Source organism: Myodes glareolus, chromosome 9 (assembly GCF_982192425.1).
Source record: "Myodes glareolus chromosome 9, mMyoGla1.1, whole genome shotgun sequence".
In the NCBI taxonomy this organism is placed as follows: Eukaryota; Metazoa; Chordata; class Mammalia; order Rodentia; family Cricetidae; genus Myodes; species Myodes glareolus.
This window is the reverse complement of record NC_142034.1, coordinates 8,684,022-8,701,810: the sequence shown is the minus strand read 5'-3', so window position 1 is coordinate 8,701,810 and position 17,789 is coordinate 8,684,022. Positions and strand designations below refer to the sequence as shown.

Here is a 17,789-nt window from a genome sequence, read left to right as displayed (position 1 = left end):
ATGTGCGCCACAGGCGGTCCTAGTATTCAGGCACGCTGGGTGGGTGTCAGCTTGACACAGTCATCTGAGAAGAGGGAGCCTCATTTGTGAGAATGCCTGCATCAGACTGGCCTGTAGGGAAGTCTGTGAGGGCATCTTCCTGATTAATGATTGGTGTGGGAGGGACCAGCTCACTGTGGGTGGGGCCACCCTTGGGTGGTATAAGAAAGCAGACTGAGAAAGCCAAGGGGGAGCAAGCCAGGAAGCAATGTTCCTTCCCGACTTCTGTTCCTTGAGTTCCTGCGTGGCTTCCTTCAGCGATGGAGTATGATTGGCATGTGTAAGCCAAACAAACCCCTTCCTCCTCAAGGTGCTTTTTGTCAGTCTTTTTAAAAAAAAGATGTATTTATTTTATGTATATGAGTGCTCTATCTGCATGTACACCTTTATGCCAGAAGAGGGCATCCCACTATAGACGCTTGTGAGCCACCATGTGGGTGCTGGGAATTGAACTCAGGACCTCTGGAAGAGCAGACAGTGCTCTTAACCACTGAGCCATCTCTCCAGCCACTTGTCATAGTCTTTATTGCAGCAACAGAAGGTAAACTAGGGCAGTGGGTACCTGCTTGGCCCAGCTCCAGGTGTTCTTGAGGACCCCTCCCCAGCCCATCCCGGGAGCCCTGGGCCACGAGGAACCACCATGCAAGGGGACTTACTGTCCAGCTCGTACTGCGTGAGGCTGGGCCGGGTCAGGTTCCGCATGGAGTACAAGGCTAGGGGGCAGGAGGTGAGAGCCAGGGAGACAGCAGACAGAGGTTAGTGTACACAGGCAACCCACCCACCCGGAACCAACCAGGCCTGGGAGGACGACAAAGCTGGCGATGGAGTAGACAGATGGGAATCGGGGAGAGGGTACTGACACGGGACAGTTCTGGGGGAAGCCTCTCATCCCATTGGCTCCCTGCTTTCACTTTGGAGCTCTCGGCAAACCATGGTGAAATATTGGCATTGTCAGTTTTCTCATATGAACCAGAAACAATTTTATTGTCAGGAAATATGAGTGAATTAGATGCAGACCATATAAAATCACAGCCATAGGCAGACATCAGCCAAAATAAATAAATAAAGATGAGGAAATAACACGAGCTGTTGGATTGGGTATTTCCGCGGGTTTCTTTTAATATTCTCCCACTCCATGTTCCATCATTTTGCTGTCTGCGAACATCCCCGGAAGCTAAGGCTCCACAAGCTTAGGAGATACGGGACATGGCGCCACCGACCACAGGGACCCAGGCTGTCTCCTCTCCCCTTCCTTCTTTTCTGTTGGTGATCAGTGGTGCTCCTCCTCCTCCTCCTCAACATGCCCTCCTCTTCCCTGTTTGCCTCCCTCTCCTCTCCTTGAACAGAGATGGAGCCCTGTGGAATCTACATCCATGGCACACCTAGCCTGCCTCCTTCACTTGGCCTCACGCTCTTCTGCTGTGTTAACATAAACGTTTCCTTGCCCGTTTCCTCCACCCCTTCCACAGCCAGGTCATCATCTCCATGCCACCGGTGTGTCCTACAAACCCAGCGTCCACTCACACCCTCCTCTTGCTCACGACTTTCCTATCATCCTCTCTCCCTGGGATTCCACCTGAGCATCCCCCCCCCCCTTCTCTCTACTATACTTGAAGGCTGGCTTTTTTTGGCCCTAGGACTGAGAAGTAGGAGGGGGTCTTGACTGTTGTCCTTGGTGGGGGGGTCTAGATGTTGAGACTGATGGTCCTTCTAAGCTGGTGGCTTCTCCCTCACACATTTGCCTGCCTAACTTGGAATCATCTTCCCATGTCGAGAGTCCTTTGGAACTCTTCTGGAACATTCTCCCATACTCTCATGCCCATGGTCTTTGTCATCTGTTTCGGGGTTTATGGACTGAATGTGAGACTCTTCCTCCATCAGACTGATCCAACAGGTCAGAGACCCTATCTGCTTAACCACTGGTGTGTGCTCAGAGTGTCTTGGAGTATGCAGAAGGTGCTCAACAATGCTCAGCAAGTGAGTGACTGGGGTTGGGAAAGGAACATGAAGGGGAGGGAGGGAGAGCTGCAGGTTAGAAGACACAGGGAATCTGGGAGTTTCAGAGCAGGGAGGAGAGCGTGACGACCCCACCCTCCCGAAGACCCTATGATGGCTACTTACAGGTGAGCTCAGCCCACTTGGCCCCAGGGTTGTGGATGCCTCGAAGAGTGAAGCCCCTCAGCCCTTCGTAGAGCAGCTCCCGGTACCGGATTCGAAAGCCCAGGAGGATGCCATTGATCTTGTCCTCAGCTGGAGGCTACAGGGACGAGGGTCAAACATGGGGAGGACCCTTGCCTACTGCTCACCTCACTCCTCCCTCTCTACCCACCCCACCTCCCGCAGCCACACAGCACGGACTCTATCTCAACTCGAAAAAGAAATTGGGATGACTTGGGACATTTCTGAAGAAGTTGTCACAGAACCATGGAGGCGGGGAAGGGCAGGAATCACCATGCAACCCCCGCCCCAGCTTTAGCAGAGCAGGAAACATACTCAGAGACATTAGGTACTGAGCCATGGTCACACGGCGGCAATAAGACCTCAATACACCTCTGCAGTCACTACCCATTGCTTGTCTAGGAACTCTGTGACTCACTTCTGGCCTCCCCGGGGCTGTTGCTCACTGATGACTCCCAGCCAGCACTTCCTGGTATTTCCCATGAGCTGAGCCCTCTGCCTGTACTACAGCATGTGTGAGGATGCGCATGCCCATGTCCATGGACCCTCTTTCTTCTTTCTGTTCCTGTCCTTGGCTGAGCTGGAGAACAGGCGTTTTGCCAAGTGGAAACTATGCTCTTTATGATACATCTTCTAAGAAATCTGTTGAAATGGTTCAGCCTTTTTATTAGCTTCTTAATTGCTTCCCTGGCTGCCATAGGCATCGTCTGGCCCTTTTGTCAGGGTTTCCCATCTACTCCAGCCTCCTCTGGCTCATGTATGGCTGCCAAGTCATTTCCTCTTAGTGGGTGTCCCCTTTGGGATTCCCAGGCTTCAGCTGCACAAGGCTTGCTGCTGGGGCCAGTTCCTCAGATCCCAAGAAGTAGGGACAGGAGCTGGCCTTTTGGGGGGAGGGCTTCTGTGGGTGACCCGCTGAGCCCAAGGCTAGACTTCAGAGAGCATATGGGCAGGTTGATTGATGAGGTTGCCTCTGACCCTGGTAGAATCAACAGTGCCCACCAAAGAACAGACAGCTGGAAGAGACTCTACCCAGACAAGGGGACACCACTCATGATGAGGGTCACAGGTCTCTGTTGGGAAGCCTGTCACTGATCTCTGTGCCTGGACTTTGTGGAGCCCTGGGGTTCCTCACAGCCTTCAGGTGCTTTGCTAAACACAGAGTCCACAGACCAGGGGTCATGAAACTAACCCTGTCACTTGAGCCATGTGACTTCAGGTCACAGAAAGCCCCTCCTGAGTCTGTGCTCGTCTGCCTGACGTGTGTATCCAGAGGCGGAGTGTGTGCATGTGTGGACACACGTGTATCTAGTGCTCTGTGATGTGAACATGCCTACACCTCTCATGCCTTCCTCTGGGCTCTGGGGGTGTAGAGCAGAGGCAAAGGCAGCTCCGGTGGGGGCTGGTGGAGTTTTCAGTCTCAGGCAAGAGCCTATTTGAGTTCTTGGAAATGAACCCACCCTGTCCACCTAGCCGTACCTGCCACCGGATTAGCACAGAGGTGGTTGTGTGGGGTGTCACCGACAGGATGGTGGGTGCCTCATCGGGGGCTGTGGAGAGAGGCAGAGGAGTGAACTGTGGGGACCAGGAGTGTCAGCACCACCCAGGAACACAGGGACCAGATTCTGTCAACATTGGATGGCTAGGTAGGTCCTGTTTACGTTACCCTGAACACCCACTACCCCTATTTCTTCAGAGCAAACAGCAGGGGTGAACTGGGCACTTGACTTTAGCCTAAGCCAGGGCCTTGGAGTCCCTCAAAGTCATTATACTTAGGTTACTATTAGGTGCTATTAGGGTATCTCCCCTACTTTCTGCTAGTTGGAGGGGCAACACTCAAATTCCAGGCTGGGTTTGGGACCCTGAGCCCTGGTCAAAATCCCTTGGTACCAAATCTCTAGGCATGCTGGCCTGGAGGCAGAGAGGCCTAGCAGGTCTAGTGAGCCCTCTCTCACCCGCAGAGGCTCCTACCACGAAAGAACACTTCATGCCCAGGAGGTGACTAGGGTCAAGAGCAAGAGGTCCAAGCAGGGCGGTGGCACTGACCGGCCTGCAGGGTGGTCAGCGACTCTGACTCCTCACTGAACTCGCTGTCCCCGATGTCGTTGGTCGCTTTCACTCGGAACTTGTAGGACGTGAAGGGCTTGAGTCTGTAGAGGCAATCGGGGGCCAAGGACCAAGGTGTCAACCATGATTTGAGCATGAACGATCCCCCACAGGCTCACGTGTTAAAGACTTGTTTCCGAATTGGTGTGACTGCTTTGAGAAGTGGGGCCTTGGTAGAGGAAGCGTATCACTGACAGAGCATAAGAGGGTACACCTTATGTCCCTCTAGGTCTCTTTCCTGGTCTGTTAAACACACTCCAAAGTAACAGACTAGCTGGCTTCTGCTGAAACCTCTAAGGCTGTGTTCCCAAAAAATCTTTCCCCCTTAAGCTGCTTCCTCCTGGAGAGTGTCGCAGTGACAAGTTTGACTGACATAGTGTCCCTCAATACCCGGTCCCACACACCTCCACCGTGGGGTCTCATCTATCCTGCCGGAAGAGGGGAGCCAGGGGAGAAAGGAAGGCGTGAATGCTAACCCGCCCCGCAGACGGAAACATGAAGGCTGGGGAAGGAGTCACATTGGGACAGGCTCAAAGAGATGCTGAGTGCCCAGGCCAGGTCCCCTACCATCCCTGCATAGGCTGTCTTTTATTGTAATGATAAGCTACCCATCTCCAGGCCTGCCCATGTTTTGGTGGCCATGAAAAGATTCATGCCAGACAGTGGTGATCTTTAATGCCAGCACTCAGGAAGCAGAGGCAGGCGGATGTCTGTGTTTGAGGCCAGCCTGGTTTACTGAGTGAGTTCCAGGACAGCCAGGGCTACACAGAGAAACCCTGTCTTGAAAAAAACAAAACCAAAACCATTCCCACCTCTCTCTCCACACAATCGAATGTATGGTTCCGCAAGCTACACTGCCTTTCCTAAAATTAGAATTTTTTTTGAGGGGAGGAGTGAAGTTCCCCAGAGACAAGATGAATTGTCTCTATGAGTCTCATTTTCTTCCCGACAAATGTCTTTCTTCTTGATTTACAGGGCTGGGGGAGGGGGAGGAAAGCCTCGCTCAAGTTCCAGGTCACGTTGACTGGAATATGAAAAAATACAACCACCAGGGATTAGATTAGATTGAGGCCAGCATTTTGGAGAGGAGCTTCATATCCCTATTAGAGATAGGAGTAGGACGCGGGCAGCCAGGAGAATCACTAATGAAGGATGGCGAGTGCTCCATTATCCAGCAGGCTCCACAGATAATTAAGAGGTAGCTTTAATAGGCTTCCCAAGGAGGGGGAGAGAGCTGGAAGGAGTGAGTGTACCTAGTGGGGTGAGCCCAGGAAGACTTGGGTGTCCAGCTGAAGGTGCTCTCAGAAACCACCCCCTCCCTCCTGCAAGGATCACTGGAGGTCTCCGGGAGAGAAGGGAACAGAGAGGTGGGTGCGAACTCCACCTTACCTGTCCACAGTGAAGGCAGAGGCATTGTGGCTCACAGAGGCTGAGTGCAGGGCCCACCTGCCGCTGGGCAGTTCACGCGTCTGGATGGTGTAGTAGCGGACGGGGGAGAGCCCATCGCTGCCTGGCTCCCAGGACAGCAGAACGCTGCGAGCCTTCACGTCTTCCTGCCGCACCACGGGCTTGCTAGGGGGCTGCGGGCGGTCTGGGAGGCAGGGGGAGGACACAGGTGAGACGCGTAGCCTGAGTGGGGTGGTAGTGGAGCGGCTGTCCCTTCTCCAGGGCAGGAAGAAGGTGTCACGAACTGGACACAGACACTTCCTCTCTGTCTCACTTCCACATTTGTGAGCCTTGTATGGTTTCTGCCATCAGTCAACCCACGAGTCTTCAGGCGAGACCTGCCCTCAGCTCCCAGAGCCCTGGGTGCCTGGAGAGTCGTGCTTCTCGTGACAGCTTCAGACGGAGGAGTTGACACATTTGCTTCTGCTACTGACAGAGATGGGACCTGCCTTGTGCCTGACTGAGTGGGAGTGAGCCATGCTTCCCTGTGGGAATTCATTCCTGTCATCCCCCTGTTCCATTCTCTGTACAGCCCATTCTGTATCGTAGACTAAAGCATCATGTGTCCTCACTGCTTATCCCAGTCACCCACTAGGAGGGGCGCTAAGCCTCCGGGTGGGCTACAGAGCCCCGCTTCAACTCCCCAGGCCTCCCCAGCCCTGTGGGCAGTCACCTCTCTTCTCTGTGGTCACCACCAAAGCTTCAGCAGCCTCTCCCCAGCCTTTCCGGGTCTGGGCTGTGATGCGGAATAGGTAGACAGACTCTGGCTTGAGGCCGGTGGCCATGTACTGGCGGGCGCTGGGTGCCAGGACCTCCACCGTGGCGGTGTTGGCTGTAGTGGCATTGAGCCGGTGTGTGATCTGGTAGGCTGCAGGGAAGAAAGGCAAAGGGCAATGAAGGACAGCAGAGCAAGCAGCCCCAGTGCCCTGCGAGGGAACCTAGCCCTACATGGGCAAAGCAGCACAGGCCGTCAGGCCTCCCTGACTTTGCTTTGGCTGTGTGACATTCTTCTTGTCACCCTTACACCTTCAGCTATGGTGGAGGAATGCGTGCTTTGGTGGGATAAGGAGTTCAATGTACAGCGTCTTAGACCCCCGTATTAGTCCACACGGGGATGAGAGAGGCCAAGTCACCTTGGCTTTGAAGCAACAGCCCAAGGTTTTCTAGATAAAGAACTTGATATCCTTCATCGTTTTGCCCTCTCAGGTGTGTGTGCCATTCCTCCAAGACTAGTGTCACACAAGCCCAAGAGAGCGGTGCAGGTAGACCAAGTCACCTTTGGGGTGTAGATTCATGAGTTTATTTGATTAAAAATGAAAAAGAATTTATTTTACTTGTATGAATGTTCTTGCCTATCTGCATATATGTATACCATGTGTGTGCCTGGTACCCATGGAGGTCAGAAGAAGACATCAGATCCCCCGAAATTAGAGGTAGAGATGGTTGTGAGCCCTGGGAACCAAACCCAGGTCCTCTGCAAGAGCAGCCAGTGCTTTTAACCACTGACTCCTCTCTCCAGGCCCAGTTTATTTTATTTAAAAACATCATCATCATCATCATCATCATCATCATCATCATCATCATTATTATTATTATTTAGTCAAGATCTACTTGCTAGGCTGTCTAGGCTGGCCTAGAACTCCTCAAGCCTGCATGTATGTGTGTGTGTGCATGCGTGTATGTGTGTGCGTGTTGAGGGAATCTAGCTTGACCAGTTACTGGATGGAAAGCTCGAAGAAGACCGGCCGGAGGCAATGGGAAGGATACTGACAATGTGTAGTTCTTAGGAGAGCTGAACATTGACCTTGCTCTCCTGCTCAAAATTCCAGCAGGGGAAGCAAGACTGCTGGTCAGCATTCCTCGACAGCTCTTCACCTAGGAGTCAGGCTGCTGGGAATGTCTGCGAGGGATTGTCTTGACGACATTAGCTGATTTGGGAAGACCTAGCCTGATGGTAGACAGGAGCATCCTGTGGGTGGGGGAGGGCTGGTGGTGTCCGAGCACGCACTGATTCATTGCTCATTGCTCTGCTCTTGACAGTGGATGGGATGTCACTACGCCTTGAGCTCCTGTTGCTGTGGACGTCCCTGTCAATGACGGGCTCTAACCTGGAACTGGGAGTCAGATAAATCCTCTCTCTTGTCAGTTGCCTTTGCTAGGGCATTTTATAACAACGGGAAAAGAAATGAGGATGAAAGCCAAGATATTATCATCACCATCACTATCACCATCATCATCACCATTATTACTGCCACCGGCATCATCACCATTACCACCCAACCATCCACCATCATCACCATCATCACCGTCATCACCATGATCACTACTACCATCATCCTCATCACCATCACTCTCACCACCCCTGCCCCCACCACAGAGAGAGTCCTGCACTGCACACCTAGCTGGGCTAGAACTTGCTATATTGACCAATCAGGCCTCAAAGTTGCAGTGCAACCCCAGCCTTTCCCTCTTTCGAGCTGGCACTACATAATGAGCATCATCACTCTCGGTTCTTCAGACTTCACTCATATTTTATTTTATTTTTTTGAGACGGTGTGCTGGTTTGAGTGAGAAATGTCTCCTGTAAGCTCAGGTATTTGGGCACTTGACCCTCAGGTGGTGACACTAGGGATGTTTTGGAGGCGAGGCCTTGTTGGAGGAAGTACATCACCTAGGGGTAGACTTTGAGGTTACATAGACTCGCTCTACTTCTAGCTCGCTCGCTCTGATTTGTGATTTCCGTTAAAGATGTGATCTCTCCGCTTCCTGCCTTGGACTGTCTCTATGCCTGCTACTCACTGCCCTGCCTCCCCTCCAGGATGGACTCTTTCTCCCTCTGGAACCGTACGCCTAAATAAACTCTGCTTTGGGTCATGCTGTTCTGTAACTAATAACAGGGTCTCATGTAGCCCAGGCTGGCCTCAAGCTTGCTGGCATCAAAGGACAGCCTTGAACTCCCCATCCTCCTGCCTCTGCCTCTCAAGTGCTGGGGTTACAGGTGTGACCACCACCACTGGATTGTCAGATCCTATGCCTCAGGGGCCGAGGACACCTCTCAGGCCTATCCTATCTCGGTTTCCTTTACCAACCATGCTGCTCCCTCTTTCCTTCCTAGGGAGGGCACAGGAAAGGGTGCAGACTTACCCAGGATGATACCATTGGGGGCCGCGGGGGGCTGCCAGATGAGCCGCACGGACGTGGTTCTCACCTCCGGAAACAGGATGCCCATGGGTGGGCCTGGGACTGGAGGAGGCAGAAGGGAGAAGGTGAGGCTGGTGCTCCATCCTAAACCCAGTCCAGGACCAGCTGGGCACTGAGGGAGGAGGAAACCCTTGGTTCAGTGGGTTCACGTATAGCATATACCTCTGAGTAAAGGATCACAAAACAGTGTCTATCCCCAGGCTAATTTTACAGGACATAGAAGGTGAGATGAGGTGTGTGTCCTCAAATAACTAAACAGGCTTTATGATTTGGCCGGGGGCCCAAGGCTCCGACTTCCTTGGGCTCTATGTGTCCATGAATGGGCTCTCGGAGTGGTTTTCTAAGTTGTATTTGTTTTTAAATCTGTGCTGGAATGATCACAGGGCCTCAGTCAGGGCTTCACCCATTCACCCACGGCCTTGCAGACCCCAGCCTGGTCTGTGCTGTGGAAGGCCCGACTGTGGCATCTTCCACCTCCCGAGGTAGCTGTGACAGGTAGGAAAGTGCTCATCTTGAGCCTGTGGGAATCCTCTCTCCATACCCGGCTCTGGGAGCCTGGCGTTTAAAAGGTCAGGGGGGTCCAAGGGTACTTCCAGACTCTGAGCGGCCTTGTTCCCCAGATCTATCTCCTAGGCTCCCTGGGGATAGTCAAGGGAGCGTTGTTTGGGGGCTGCGGCTGGAGTGTGAGGCTGAGGACGGGGTAAAATGAGGACAGAGAGAAGGACCTAGTGACGGAGGAGGGGGACCTCTTCCTGTGACACTCCGTTCCAGCCCAGAATGTCAAGGAGATGAGATGTGTAAACTCAGCCTTGGCCTTCTAGGTCATTATGTGGGTCTATTTGTCAAGGCAGGAGGATAGAACATATTTAATTTAACAGCTCATTAGCTTGATTTATAGTTAGAATATACAGACATACGGTGCTGGGGCTTCCTTCCGCACTTGTCTGGGCCTCGCAAATGTTTGTGGTGGGCAGGCCGTTTGACTGTGTGCAGGAGAATGGAGGGAAAGAGGCCTCTGTCAGCCCGAGACTGGGGAATTCTGCAGAATGCGGACCGTTGCTGGTGTCAGTCTTTGGCAAACAGGAAGGAGGCTCATGCCTGGAATTAAGACTTTTTCTCTCACAGACTTTGCTCAAGGCAAGTAGATCTGCCCCAGGTGGAAATAAAATAAAAACCAACACCAAATTTTTGTTCAAGCTACTTGCCCTACGGAGGGACCATGAAATATCCGACGGTCTTTCCCCCATTTTCCCTTACTGGCTAGGAATAGCATCCTCTTGCAGTGGGTATGGAAAATGACCCCGTTTTCCATAGGAGGAGCCTGAGACTGGGGATCCCGGTGGTGCAGGGTATGAGGAGGGTGGACCTTGGGGTTCACTGGGATGGAGATTTACCGTCATCTAGGGTCCGCTCCAGGATGGGAGGGTGGCTGGGGCTGCCGTCACCGATGCGTGTGAAGGCCAGAACCTGAACCTCGTAGAGCACGTACTTGCCCAGGCCTGTGAGCTGGGCACTGCGAGATGAGTTGCCTTCTACCAGCCAGAACCGGGGCTGGGAGTCCGAGTCCTTCTCCTTGTACCTCACCTGCCATCGTCAACACAGATGAGGGTCTTAGCACTGGTCTGGTCCCGCCAGCCTCTGTCTGGAGTCTTTTCCAGGAATGGACGAGGGATGGGGCAGGCACACTGGGCTCCTTTGAGGGGCTTGGCCCCAAAGGGTCATTTGCAAAACTGTTATTGTTTTTGGAAGGCTTAAGGCACAAGGGGAGACTCAGCTGTACAGCTAGCAGTCCCTGTAGGCCCACAAGGGAGTAGGGACAGAGATGTGATATTATCCCATGATTCTTCCCTTTCAGGCCAGGGCTAGGCCACATGAACACATGGCCACATAGCCCAGAACAATTTGGAATGGAATTTTAGAAGATATAGAAACTGGACTGTGTTCCTTATGGCTGAGGATAAGATTTGGAGCCCACAGCTCAGCCTCCTGGAAGAAGGGAACAGTTAAAGGACCCTGTCACTCTCTGGATGTCTCTCTACCCCTAAAGGAGGACTTCCTGGTTGCTATGGTGACTGCTGGATGGGAAGCTGGGCAGATGCCCCATGCCTTCTCTGTGAGGCAGAGATCCAGAGAAAAGAAGACAAGGGCAGGATACCTTAGATGGGGGTCCTGGGGAAGATGGTGCAAAAAACCCCACTGACCCCAAGATCTACCTTGTAGCCCAGCACAAGGCCGTTGCGATCTGCCTCCGGGATCTCGCTCCAGCGAACCAGCATGCTGCTGGAGGTGGTGGCCAGCGCTGACACGTTGGTGGGGCCAGAGGATGGGACTGTGGGAGCGAGGGGTGAAGAAGAGGAATAAGGACCCAAGGATAGCCCTACAGTGGTGGAAAGTGGAGCAAGATGTGGGGCCACCCAAGGAGCCAGCTCCATGTCACCAGCTCCGTGAAAGAAAAGACAGCACATGCGGACCACAGCTGCAAAGGACCCTACGATGGTTTGGGGATGCTGCAGATGCGTTTTCTGGGGTCAGATTTCCCCCTCCTTTTTCTTTTCTGGGGATCTGAAGTGTGACACAGGGTCTCATGTACTGGTTTTGAATTCACTATGCTGCCAGGAACGATCCTGAACTTCTGATCCTCCTGCCTCTACCTCCCAAGTGCTGGGACTATAGGCTCCAATGGCCATGTCTAGTTTACGCTGGGGATGCAGTCTAGGAATTGGTAGGCAAACAAGCATGCTGCCAGCTGAACTGCATCCTCAGCCCCAGCTCCCTCGCTTTTGTCTGCTCAGATTAACTTTTTAAAATTAATTATCAATTATTATTGTGTATGCCTGTGGTGAGTGTGAAGGGTGTGTGTGCATGCCCTAGCGTGTATTTGGAGGACACTACTGTAGCATTAGCTGATTCTCTTTTTGCCATCATATGTATTCCTGGATCAAACTCAAGTCACTAGGCTTGTATGACGGTGACTCTACTGGCTGAGCCATCTTGTCGTCTACCTTTACCTGGTTTTTGAGATAAGTTATCACTATGTAGCTAGGCTGGCCTTGAACTCAGGAATTCAGCCTACCCTGCTTCCAGAATAACTTTGGATGACCTTGCATTTCCAGTCAGTGAAGGAGGGCAAAGCTGGGGGATCAGGGAGGCCAGAAGACACATCTGTCAGTTAAAAAGTGTCAAGGAAAACACACACACACATACATATAGACACACACAGACAGAAACACACACACACACACACACACACACACACACACACACACACACCTCCATAGGGCAGTGAACCACAAATCGAACAAATAAGGGTTGCTTGTGGATTGGGGTTCATAGTCTAGGAATGGTAACACCTTCCTAGACTCCTAGGAGGTTTCATTTCTGGAACGTTCTGAGAGCAAACCCTTCTGTTGGGCATTGAGTGTCGGGGCAGTGGGGTGGGGTGGATTGTTTGGAAGCTAGTACTGCTTCACTGTCCCACAGACTCCCCCAGAGTGGGGCCTACCACAGGGAAGGGCAGTACTGGGGGACCAAGGGATGGGGCAGGGTGCTCCGCCATGGAAGGGGACAGATAGATGCTTAAGCTGTCTGTAGAAATGGTTGCTGCGTGGCCTGCTCTTGGGTGGTCTCCAAAGAAGGGTAGTGGTACCTGACTCCCTGGTTCTGCCCACCACCGCCTGGCTCCAGGGCCCACTCCCGATGGCGTTGAAGGCCTGGACTTGAACGCGGTACTCGGTCCACTCCTCCAGGTCCTCAATGGTGTATTCCCGCTCCACACGGTCTTGTACCATGTGGCTCAGTGTCTTGCCGTGGCCGTCGGACCGGCTGTACTTGATCTTGTAGCCCACCGACTCAGGGTTGCCATTGTACTCCATTTCTGGGAGGGGCTGGGGAAAAGCAGGGGCAGAGAGATGAGGAGCTAGGAGGGAGACCACCCTGTTATTCCCTCTTTCCCAGCCACCAGGTGAGCAGCCAGTGCCCCAAAGAGGTGCTATCCCTAAGTGGACTTGAGCTGGTAACACTGTTTCCATGTCCCTCTCCCCATCTGTCCCCACTGGACTCCCGCCAGAGGCAATATCTTTGTTCATTGTGCATGTGGTTGATGTGGCTGACTCATGTCCTTGCCCGGAGGCTGGACATGCTCAAAACCTGTCCGCCCAGTGTGCTGATAAACCGGCCCTTTGGCTCTGTCCATCTTCCTGTTTAGCCCCCTTACTCAGATTGTCAACACACACTTTGTTAATTGCCTACAACACCTGGTCTTCGCTCACGCTGCTCTTTCGAGGAGGGAGCCTGGGATGAAGGCATCTTCATGTGGACAGGATGCGTGTCACTGCCAGGAAGTCCTGCAATCCAGCAAACCTCAGTCTCTCCTGCTGGATTTCATCTTTCCCTACTGGTTAGGGTTTCACCAAGGAGAACAGGCGGGTTCTTTCCCTGGGTCATAGAGCTCAGTGGGAGGGGCCCTCTTGCGGGTTCAAGGTGGGACGAATCTGGCAGTGTTGGTACGTGGTGGAGGTGGGCCTTGAGCCTGAAGCAGACGTCAGCTGAGAACCTGGCATCCACTCCTCTGAAGTGAGTGTGTCTGTGGGCTTCTCTCTCCAGTTTGCCTTCCCAGGCTCCAAATGCCCACAATCCTTAGTGTACCACCTCCTAACCCACTTTATCCAATTCCTTCTAGCCTCTCCCTCACCCATCCACCCTTCTCTTGCCTCCATGTCCCTCTCCAGATACTTACTGACGTGAGCTAGAGATCATTAAGACGAAAATGGATGGGCCCAAGAGGCTGAGATGGGCCTGGCATGCGACTCCCCTACCAGCTAAGGAGAGGTAATGGGCCATGCACTGTTGTGAGCCAGGTGGCTGCATGGCTGATTTCCCGTCCCCCTGGAACCCCAGTAACCCACTCTCTAACTTTTATGTTTGGAAACCTTCAGAGACAATTAAGGAGTAAGTGGTGTGTGTGTGCGTGTGTGTGTGTGTGTGTGTGTGTGTGTGTGTGTGTGTGTGTGTGAGAACAGCTGGTGGGGCACAGGGAAGAGCTGAAGTTGAGGTCACAAGAGGCTATATGTCCCACTTACACACTCACGGAGCCCTGGGCCCCTGGGCTGGTCCCAAAGTGTTGCTCAGTGCCTGCCACCTGAAGAGGAACCATAATTAATAATTCCTGTCCATTGGGGGCTTATGGTGCCAAGTCTTCTCAGAGCCACCAGCTCCTTCTGCCACACCGTCTCACTCTGTGAGGGACAGCATGGCTCCCTGGTGCAGGGTTTGTATTAGTTTACACAGCCAATGAGTGCTCTCTCTTTGAGCACAGGACTGTGTATTGAGAGGGGCCGCGGGAGAGCCACTGAGCGGACTCTTTCTTTGCAAGGGTTCTGGGTGTTCCCAGGAGGATAGGGTGCCAGATGCCACCCTCACTTTTGTGGTGTCCACAGGTTTCTAGGACTGCTGCCTGGGACTCCCGCCGAGTGCACTGTGCCAGGGTGGCCTCGGGGGCACAGGAGATTTTGGTTCCTGTCTGGGAGAGGACAATGTGCTCAGTGGCCTGTGTTGTGGATTTGGGGTCTCAGGCTCTTGCTGTTAACTCAGGGAATGAGGTGTGTGTGTGGGGGGGGGTCCTGGGGAGGTTATGTGACCTCCTTCTGCTTCACTTTCTTTCTATGCAAAATAGGGACCAGCCTCATGCTTCTGTTGTGGTTTAATGAGAGCGTCTAAAGATAGGCTCTGAATAAAGTTCCTGTTCCAGAGGAAGCCACAGCACACCAGCAAGCTACTTCCTGCAGGTCACATTGTCGTGACCCTCCACGTCAGCCCTGACCTGTGGGAGTGGCCCCTTCTCAGTCTCTACCCCAGCAGCAGGTGCCCACTTTCTGACCATTTCTAAATCCCAGGTCTACCTTGTGGCTGCTGTGTGTTCATGGGCAAGCTCCTAACCTCTCTGAGCCTTAGTGTTCTTAGCTGTGAATTAGGATGAGACTGTGTCCCTCTCAATGTTCCTGGGATAGGAAGTTTAGGATGCTTGGCATTTGGCAATACTTCTGGTAAACAGCATTTTATTCACCCTCCCAGCCGCCAGTGTGTGCAGGTACGCAAAGTGTGTGTGTGTGTGTGTGTGTGTGTGTGTGTGTGTGTGTGTGTGAGAGAGAGAGAGATTTCTCAGGAGTCACTCCACTTTGCTTTTTTTTATTTTATTTACTTTTTGTTATTTTTGAGACAGGGTCTCTCACTAGGCATCCATGGCTGGCCTGGAACTCCCTCAAACTCACAGAGATCCATCTACACTTTTAATCCTGGGATAAAGATCTGTGCCACCATGGCCAGCTTCCATTGTTCATTTATTTGTTTGAGACAGTCTCTCACGGGCCTGAGACTTGACAGTTAGGAGAGGCTGGCTGGCCATCGAGCCCCAGGGATCCTCCTGTCTCTGCCTCCCCGCACTGAGACTGCAAGTATGTGCTAACATGCCTGGCTTTTAAAGGTCGATGCTGGGGGCTGGAACTCAGATCCTCACGCCTGGAACTAGCACTTATAGACCAGGCTGGCCTCAAACTCACAGAGATCCACCTGCCTCTGCCTCCCAAGTGCTGGGATTAAAGGTGTGTGCCACCACCACCCGGCACAACAATCTCTTTATAACTGGGTTATCTCCCCAACTCATACAGAGAATCTTCTGGTTCTTTCCTCTCCTTCTGCCACAATGAACTACTGGGCACCTTCCAGGTCAGTAAGGAAAAAATTTTAAAAATATCAAAAAGTACAAACCACACCATAACAGCAGCACCCTCCTTCCTGAAACCCAAAGTAAAGAGAAAGACTTATAGATATTCAATCAGTGACCTCTTGGAGGTCATCACATTGCAACAGTCCTGTGGGGACAGTCCTATGAACAGCCCATCCCACTGCCCCCAAGGGAGCCTCACCATCCATCGGAGCCACAAGCTGGTCTCACTGGCTGTGCGTAGAGTCACATTGGCCGGGGCCATGTCTGGGGGCGCCTGGAGGGTCTGGATCTTCCTGGAAGGTTGACTGGGTGGGCTGGTGCCGACAATATTCACTTGGCGCATGCGGAAGCTGGGGTGGGGTAGAAGGAATGAGCGAGGTATGGAGGGGTTGCCGGCTCCCCTCCCTGCCCCTTCCCACCTGTGCCTTACCTGTAGTAGGTGAAGGGGTTAAGGTCCGGTACCTCCATGGAGCGTGCATCAGGTTCGTTGCTGAGTTGGTAGATCAGCAACCATTCCTCTCCCTCCCCGATCACGCCCACCTGGAGAAGGGAACCTAAGGCCTGTCCAACTTGCTGTGCTTGAATGGGATGCTCTGACTCCCCAACTCCCTAGCAGGCATCATTCCCACCCAGGGAAGGTCTTATTCTGAAAGCTACAACTGACAGCAGGGTGGCCCCGAGTCCTCCTGCATTAGTGCCTGACAGTGGGCTGGATAAACGCACTTTTAGGCCTGAATCCAAGACCAGCTGATAGACCAGATACCTGTAGCTTCAGTGGGCCCCCCACCCCTTACAGGATCTTCTCAGGGCCACCCGAGGCTGCCTGGGGAGGAGTCTGGGTCCCCTCTAGCAGCTTTACCTGAGCTTCCACCACCCAGCGGGAGATGGATGTCTTCCCATCGTAGCCAGGCCTGAACTGCAAGGTCACGGATCGTGGGCCGATATTGGAAATGCCCAGGTTGGTGGGTGCCCCCGGGAGCTCTGGGGAGAAAGAATAGGGTAGAAAAAGTAAGGGGGTGGCTCCCCTGGGAACAGGACTCTGCAACAGGGATGAATGGGAGCAGTTTGCTTTTCTTGGAGACATTTCAGGAGAAGTCCGGCCAAGGCCTATCTGTGACACTGATTCTGTCTTCCAGGTGCCGCATTCCTGTTGGGAGGCTGGGACAGATCTGAGGGCACAGACTGCCTGGAGTTATGTGTGCCAGGGGCTTCCCTCGGAAGGTCTGGCAATAAGCAAGTGCCCACAAAGCTGCACAAATCAAGCTAGGCTCATCACAAGCATTTGGATCAGAATTGTCTCCATCCATACAATGCTGCAGCCCTCCATATCCTGTGATGGCTGGGGAGGCGAGAAGGGCTGGGGCAGGCAGGAGGCAGCTTCTCTTTTCCAACCAGGAGCTCGGGAGTTCTGGGGCTCAGGATGGACAGAAAGAATGCAGAATTCTGCTGTGCGTTTGAAGCTAGCCTTGGCTACATAGTGAGTCCAGGCCAATCGAGGCTATTTAGTGAGTCCCAATCTAGGCTATATAGTACGTCCCTGTATCAAAAACCCAACCAACCAATAAATGAAACAAACGAACATCCACACACGTCAGTTTGACTAACTCTTCCACCTCTTCCACTACAGACTGTATCTTTGATTGACAGGGTTTAGGATCACCATGGAGACAAGTCTGCATGCACGTGAGTGAGTTTCTAGGTTGGGTGGGGTGGGGTGGGGTGTGTGTGAAGGGAGTGGTGAAATTGCTCCATAGGCTGAGGTCCTGGACTGAGATTAAAAACAAAACAATCAAACAAACCCCCCCCCCCCAAAATCAGAGAGATGGAGCTGAGCACCAGCACCATGTGTCATGTCACCCCCGACCCCCCAGCTCCCAGATGCTATGTCACCTGCGATGAGCTCTTCCTGAAGTGACTTTCACTACATGACAGTTGAACCCTTGAACTGTGAGCCAAAATAGATCCTTTCTCCTTTAAGTTGTGTTTGTCAAGCGTTCTGTCAGTTTCAAGGAGAGCTACCGACACAACAATCTTCCTCCCTCTTTATGTCCCAGAATAATGGTGACAGCAATGACCACATATGGTAGGGAGTTGCCCTGAG

At 52.8% G+C, this 17,789-nt stretch overlaps 1 protein-coding gene across 3 annotated transcripts in view; it reads right to left on the bottom strand.

Moving 5' to 3' along the window:
* The window catches only part of Sdk2 (sidekick cell adhesion molecule 2), a 276,319-nt gene that overhangs the window by 38,004 nt on the left and 220,526 nt on the right, over positions 1-17,789 (bottom strand). For 2 of the 3 annotated variants that reach the window (XM_087909823.1, XM_087909820.1), the window contains 12 exons: positions 16,548-16,669; positions 16,119-16,228; positions 15,888-16,038; positions 12,614-12,851; positions 11,181-11,296; positions 10,362-10,551; positions 8,911-9,009; positions 6,440-6,634; positions 5,710-5,911; positions 4,261-4,364; positions 3,694-3,764; positions 2,161-2,296 (listed from right to left, as the gene is read on the bottom strand). In XM_087909823.1, the coding sequence (XP_087765949.1) occupies positions 2,161-2,296; positions 3,694-3,764; positions 4,261-4,364; positions 5,710-5,911; positions 6,440-6,634; positions 8,911-9,009; positions 10,362-10,551; positions 11,181-11,296; positions 12,614-12,851; positions 15,888-16,038; positions 16,119-16,228; positions 16,548-16,669 (1,734 nt within the window). Of the gene's footprint in view, positions 1-695; positions 753-2,160; positions 2,297-3,693; positions 3,765-4,260; positions 4,365-5,709; positions 5,912-6,439; positions 6,635-8,910; positions 9,010-10,361; positions 10,552-11,180; positions 11,297-12,613; positions 12,852-15,887; positions 16,039-16,118; positions 16,229-16,547; positions 16,670-17,789 lie in introns of all 3 variants that reach the window. The other variant, XM_087909821.1, reaches the window with a different exon arrangement.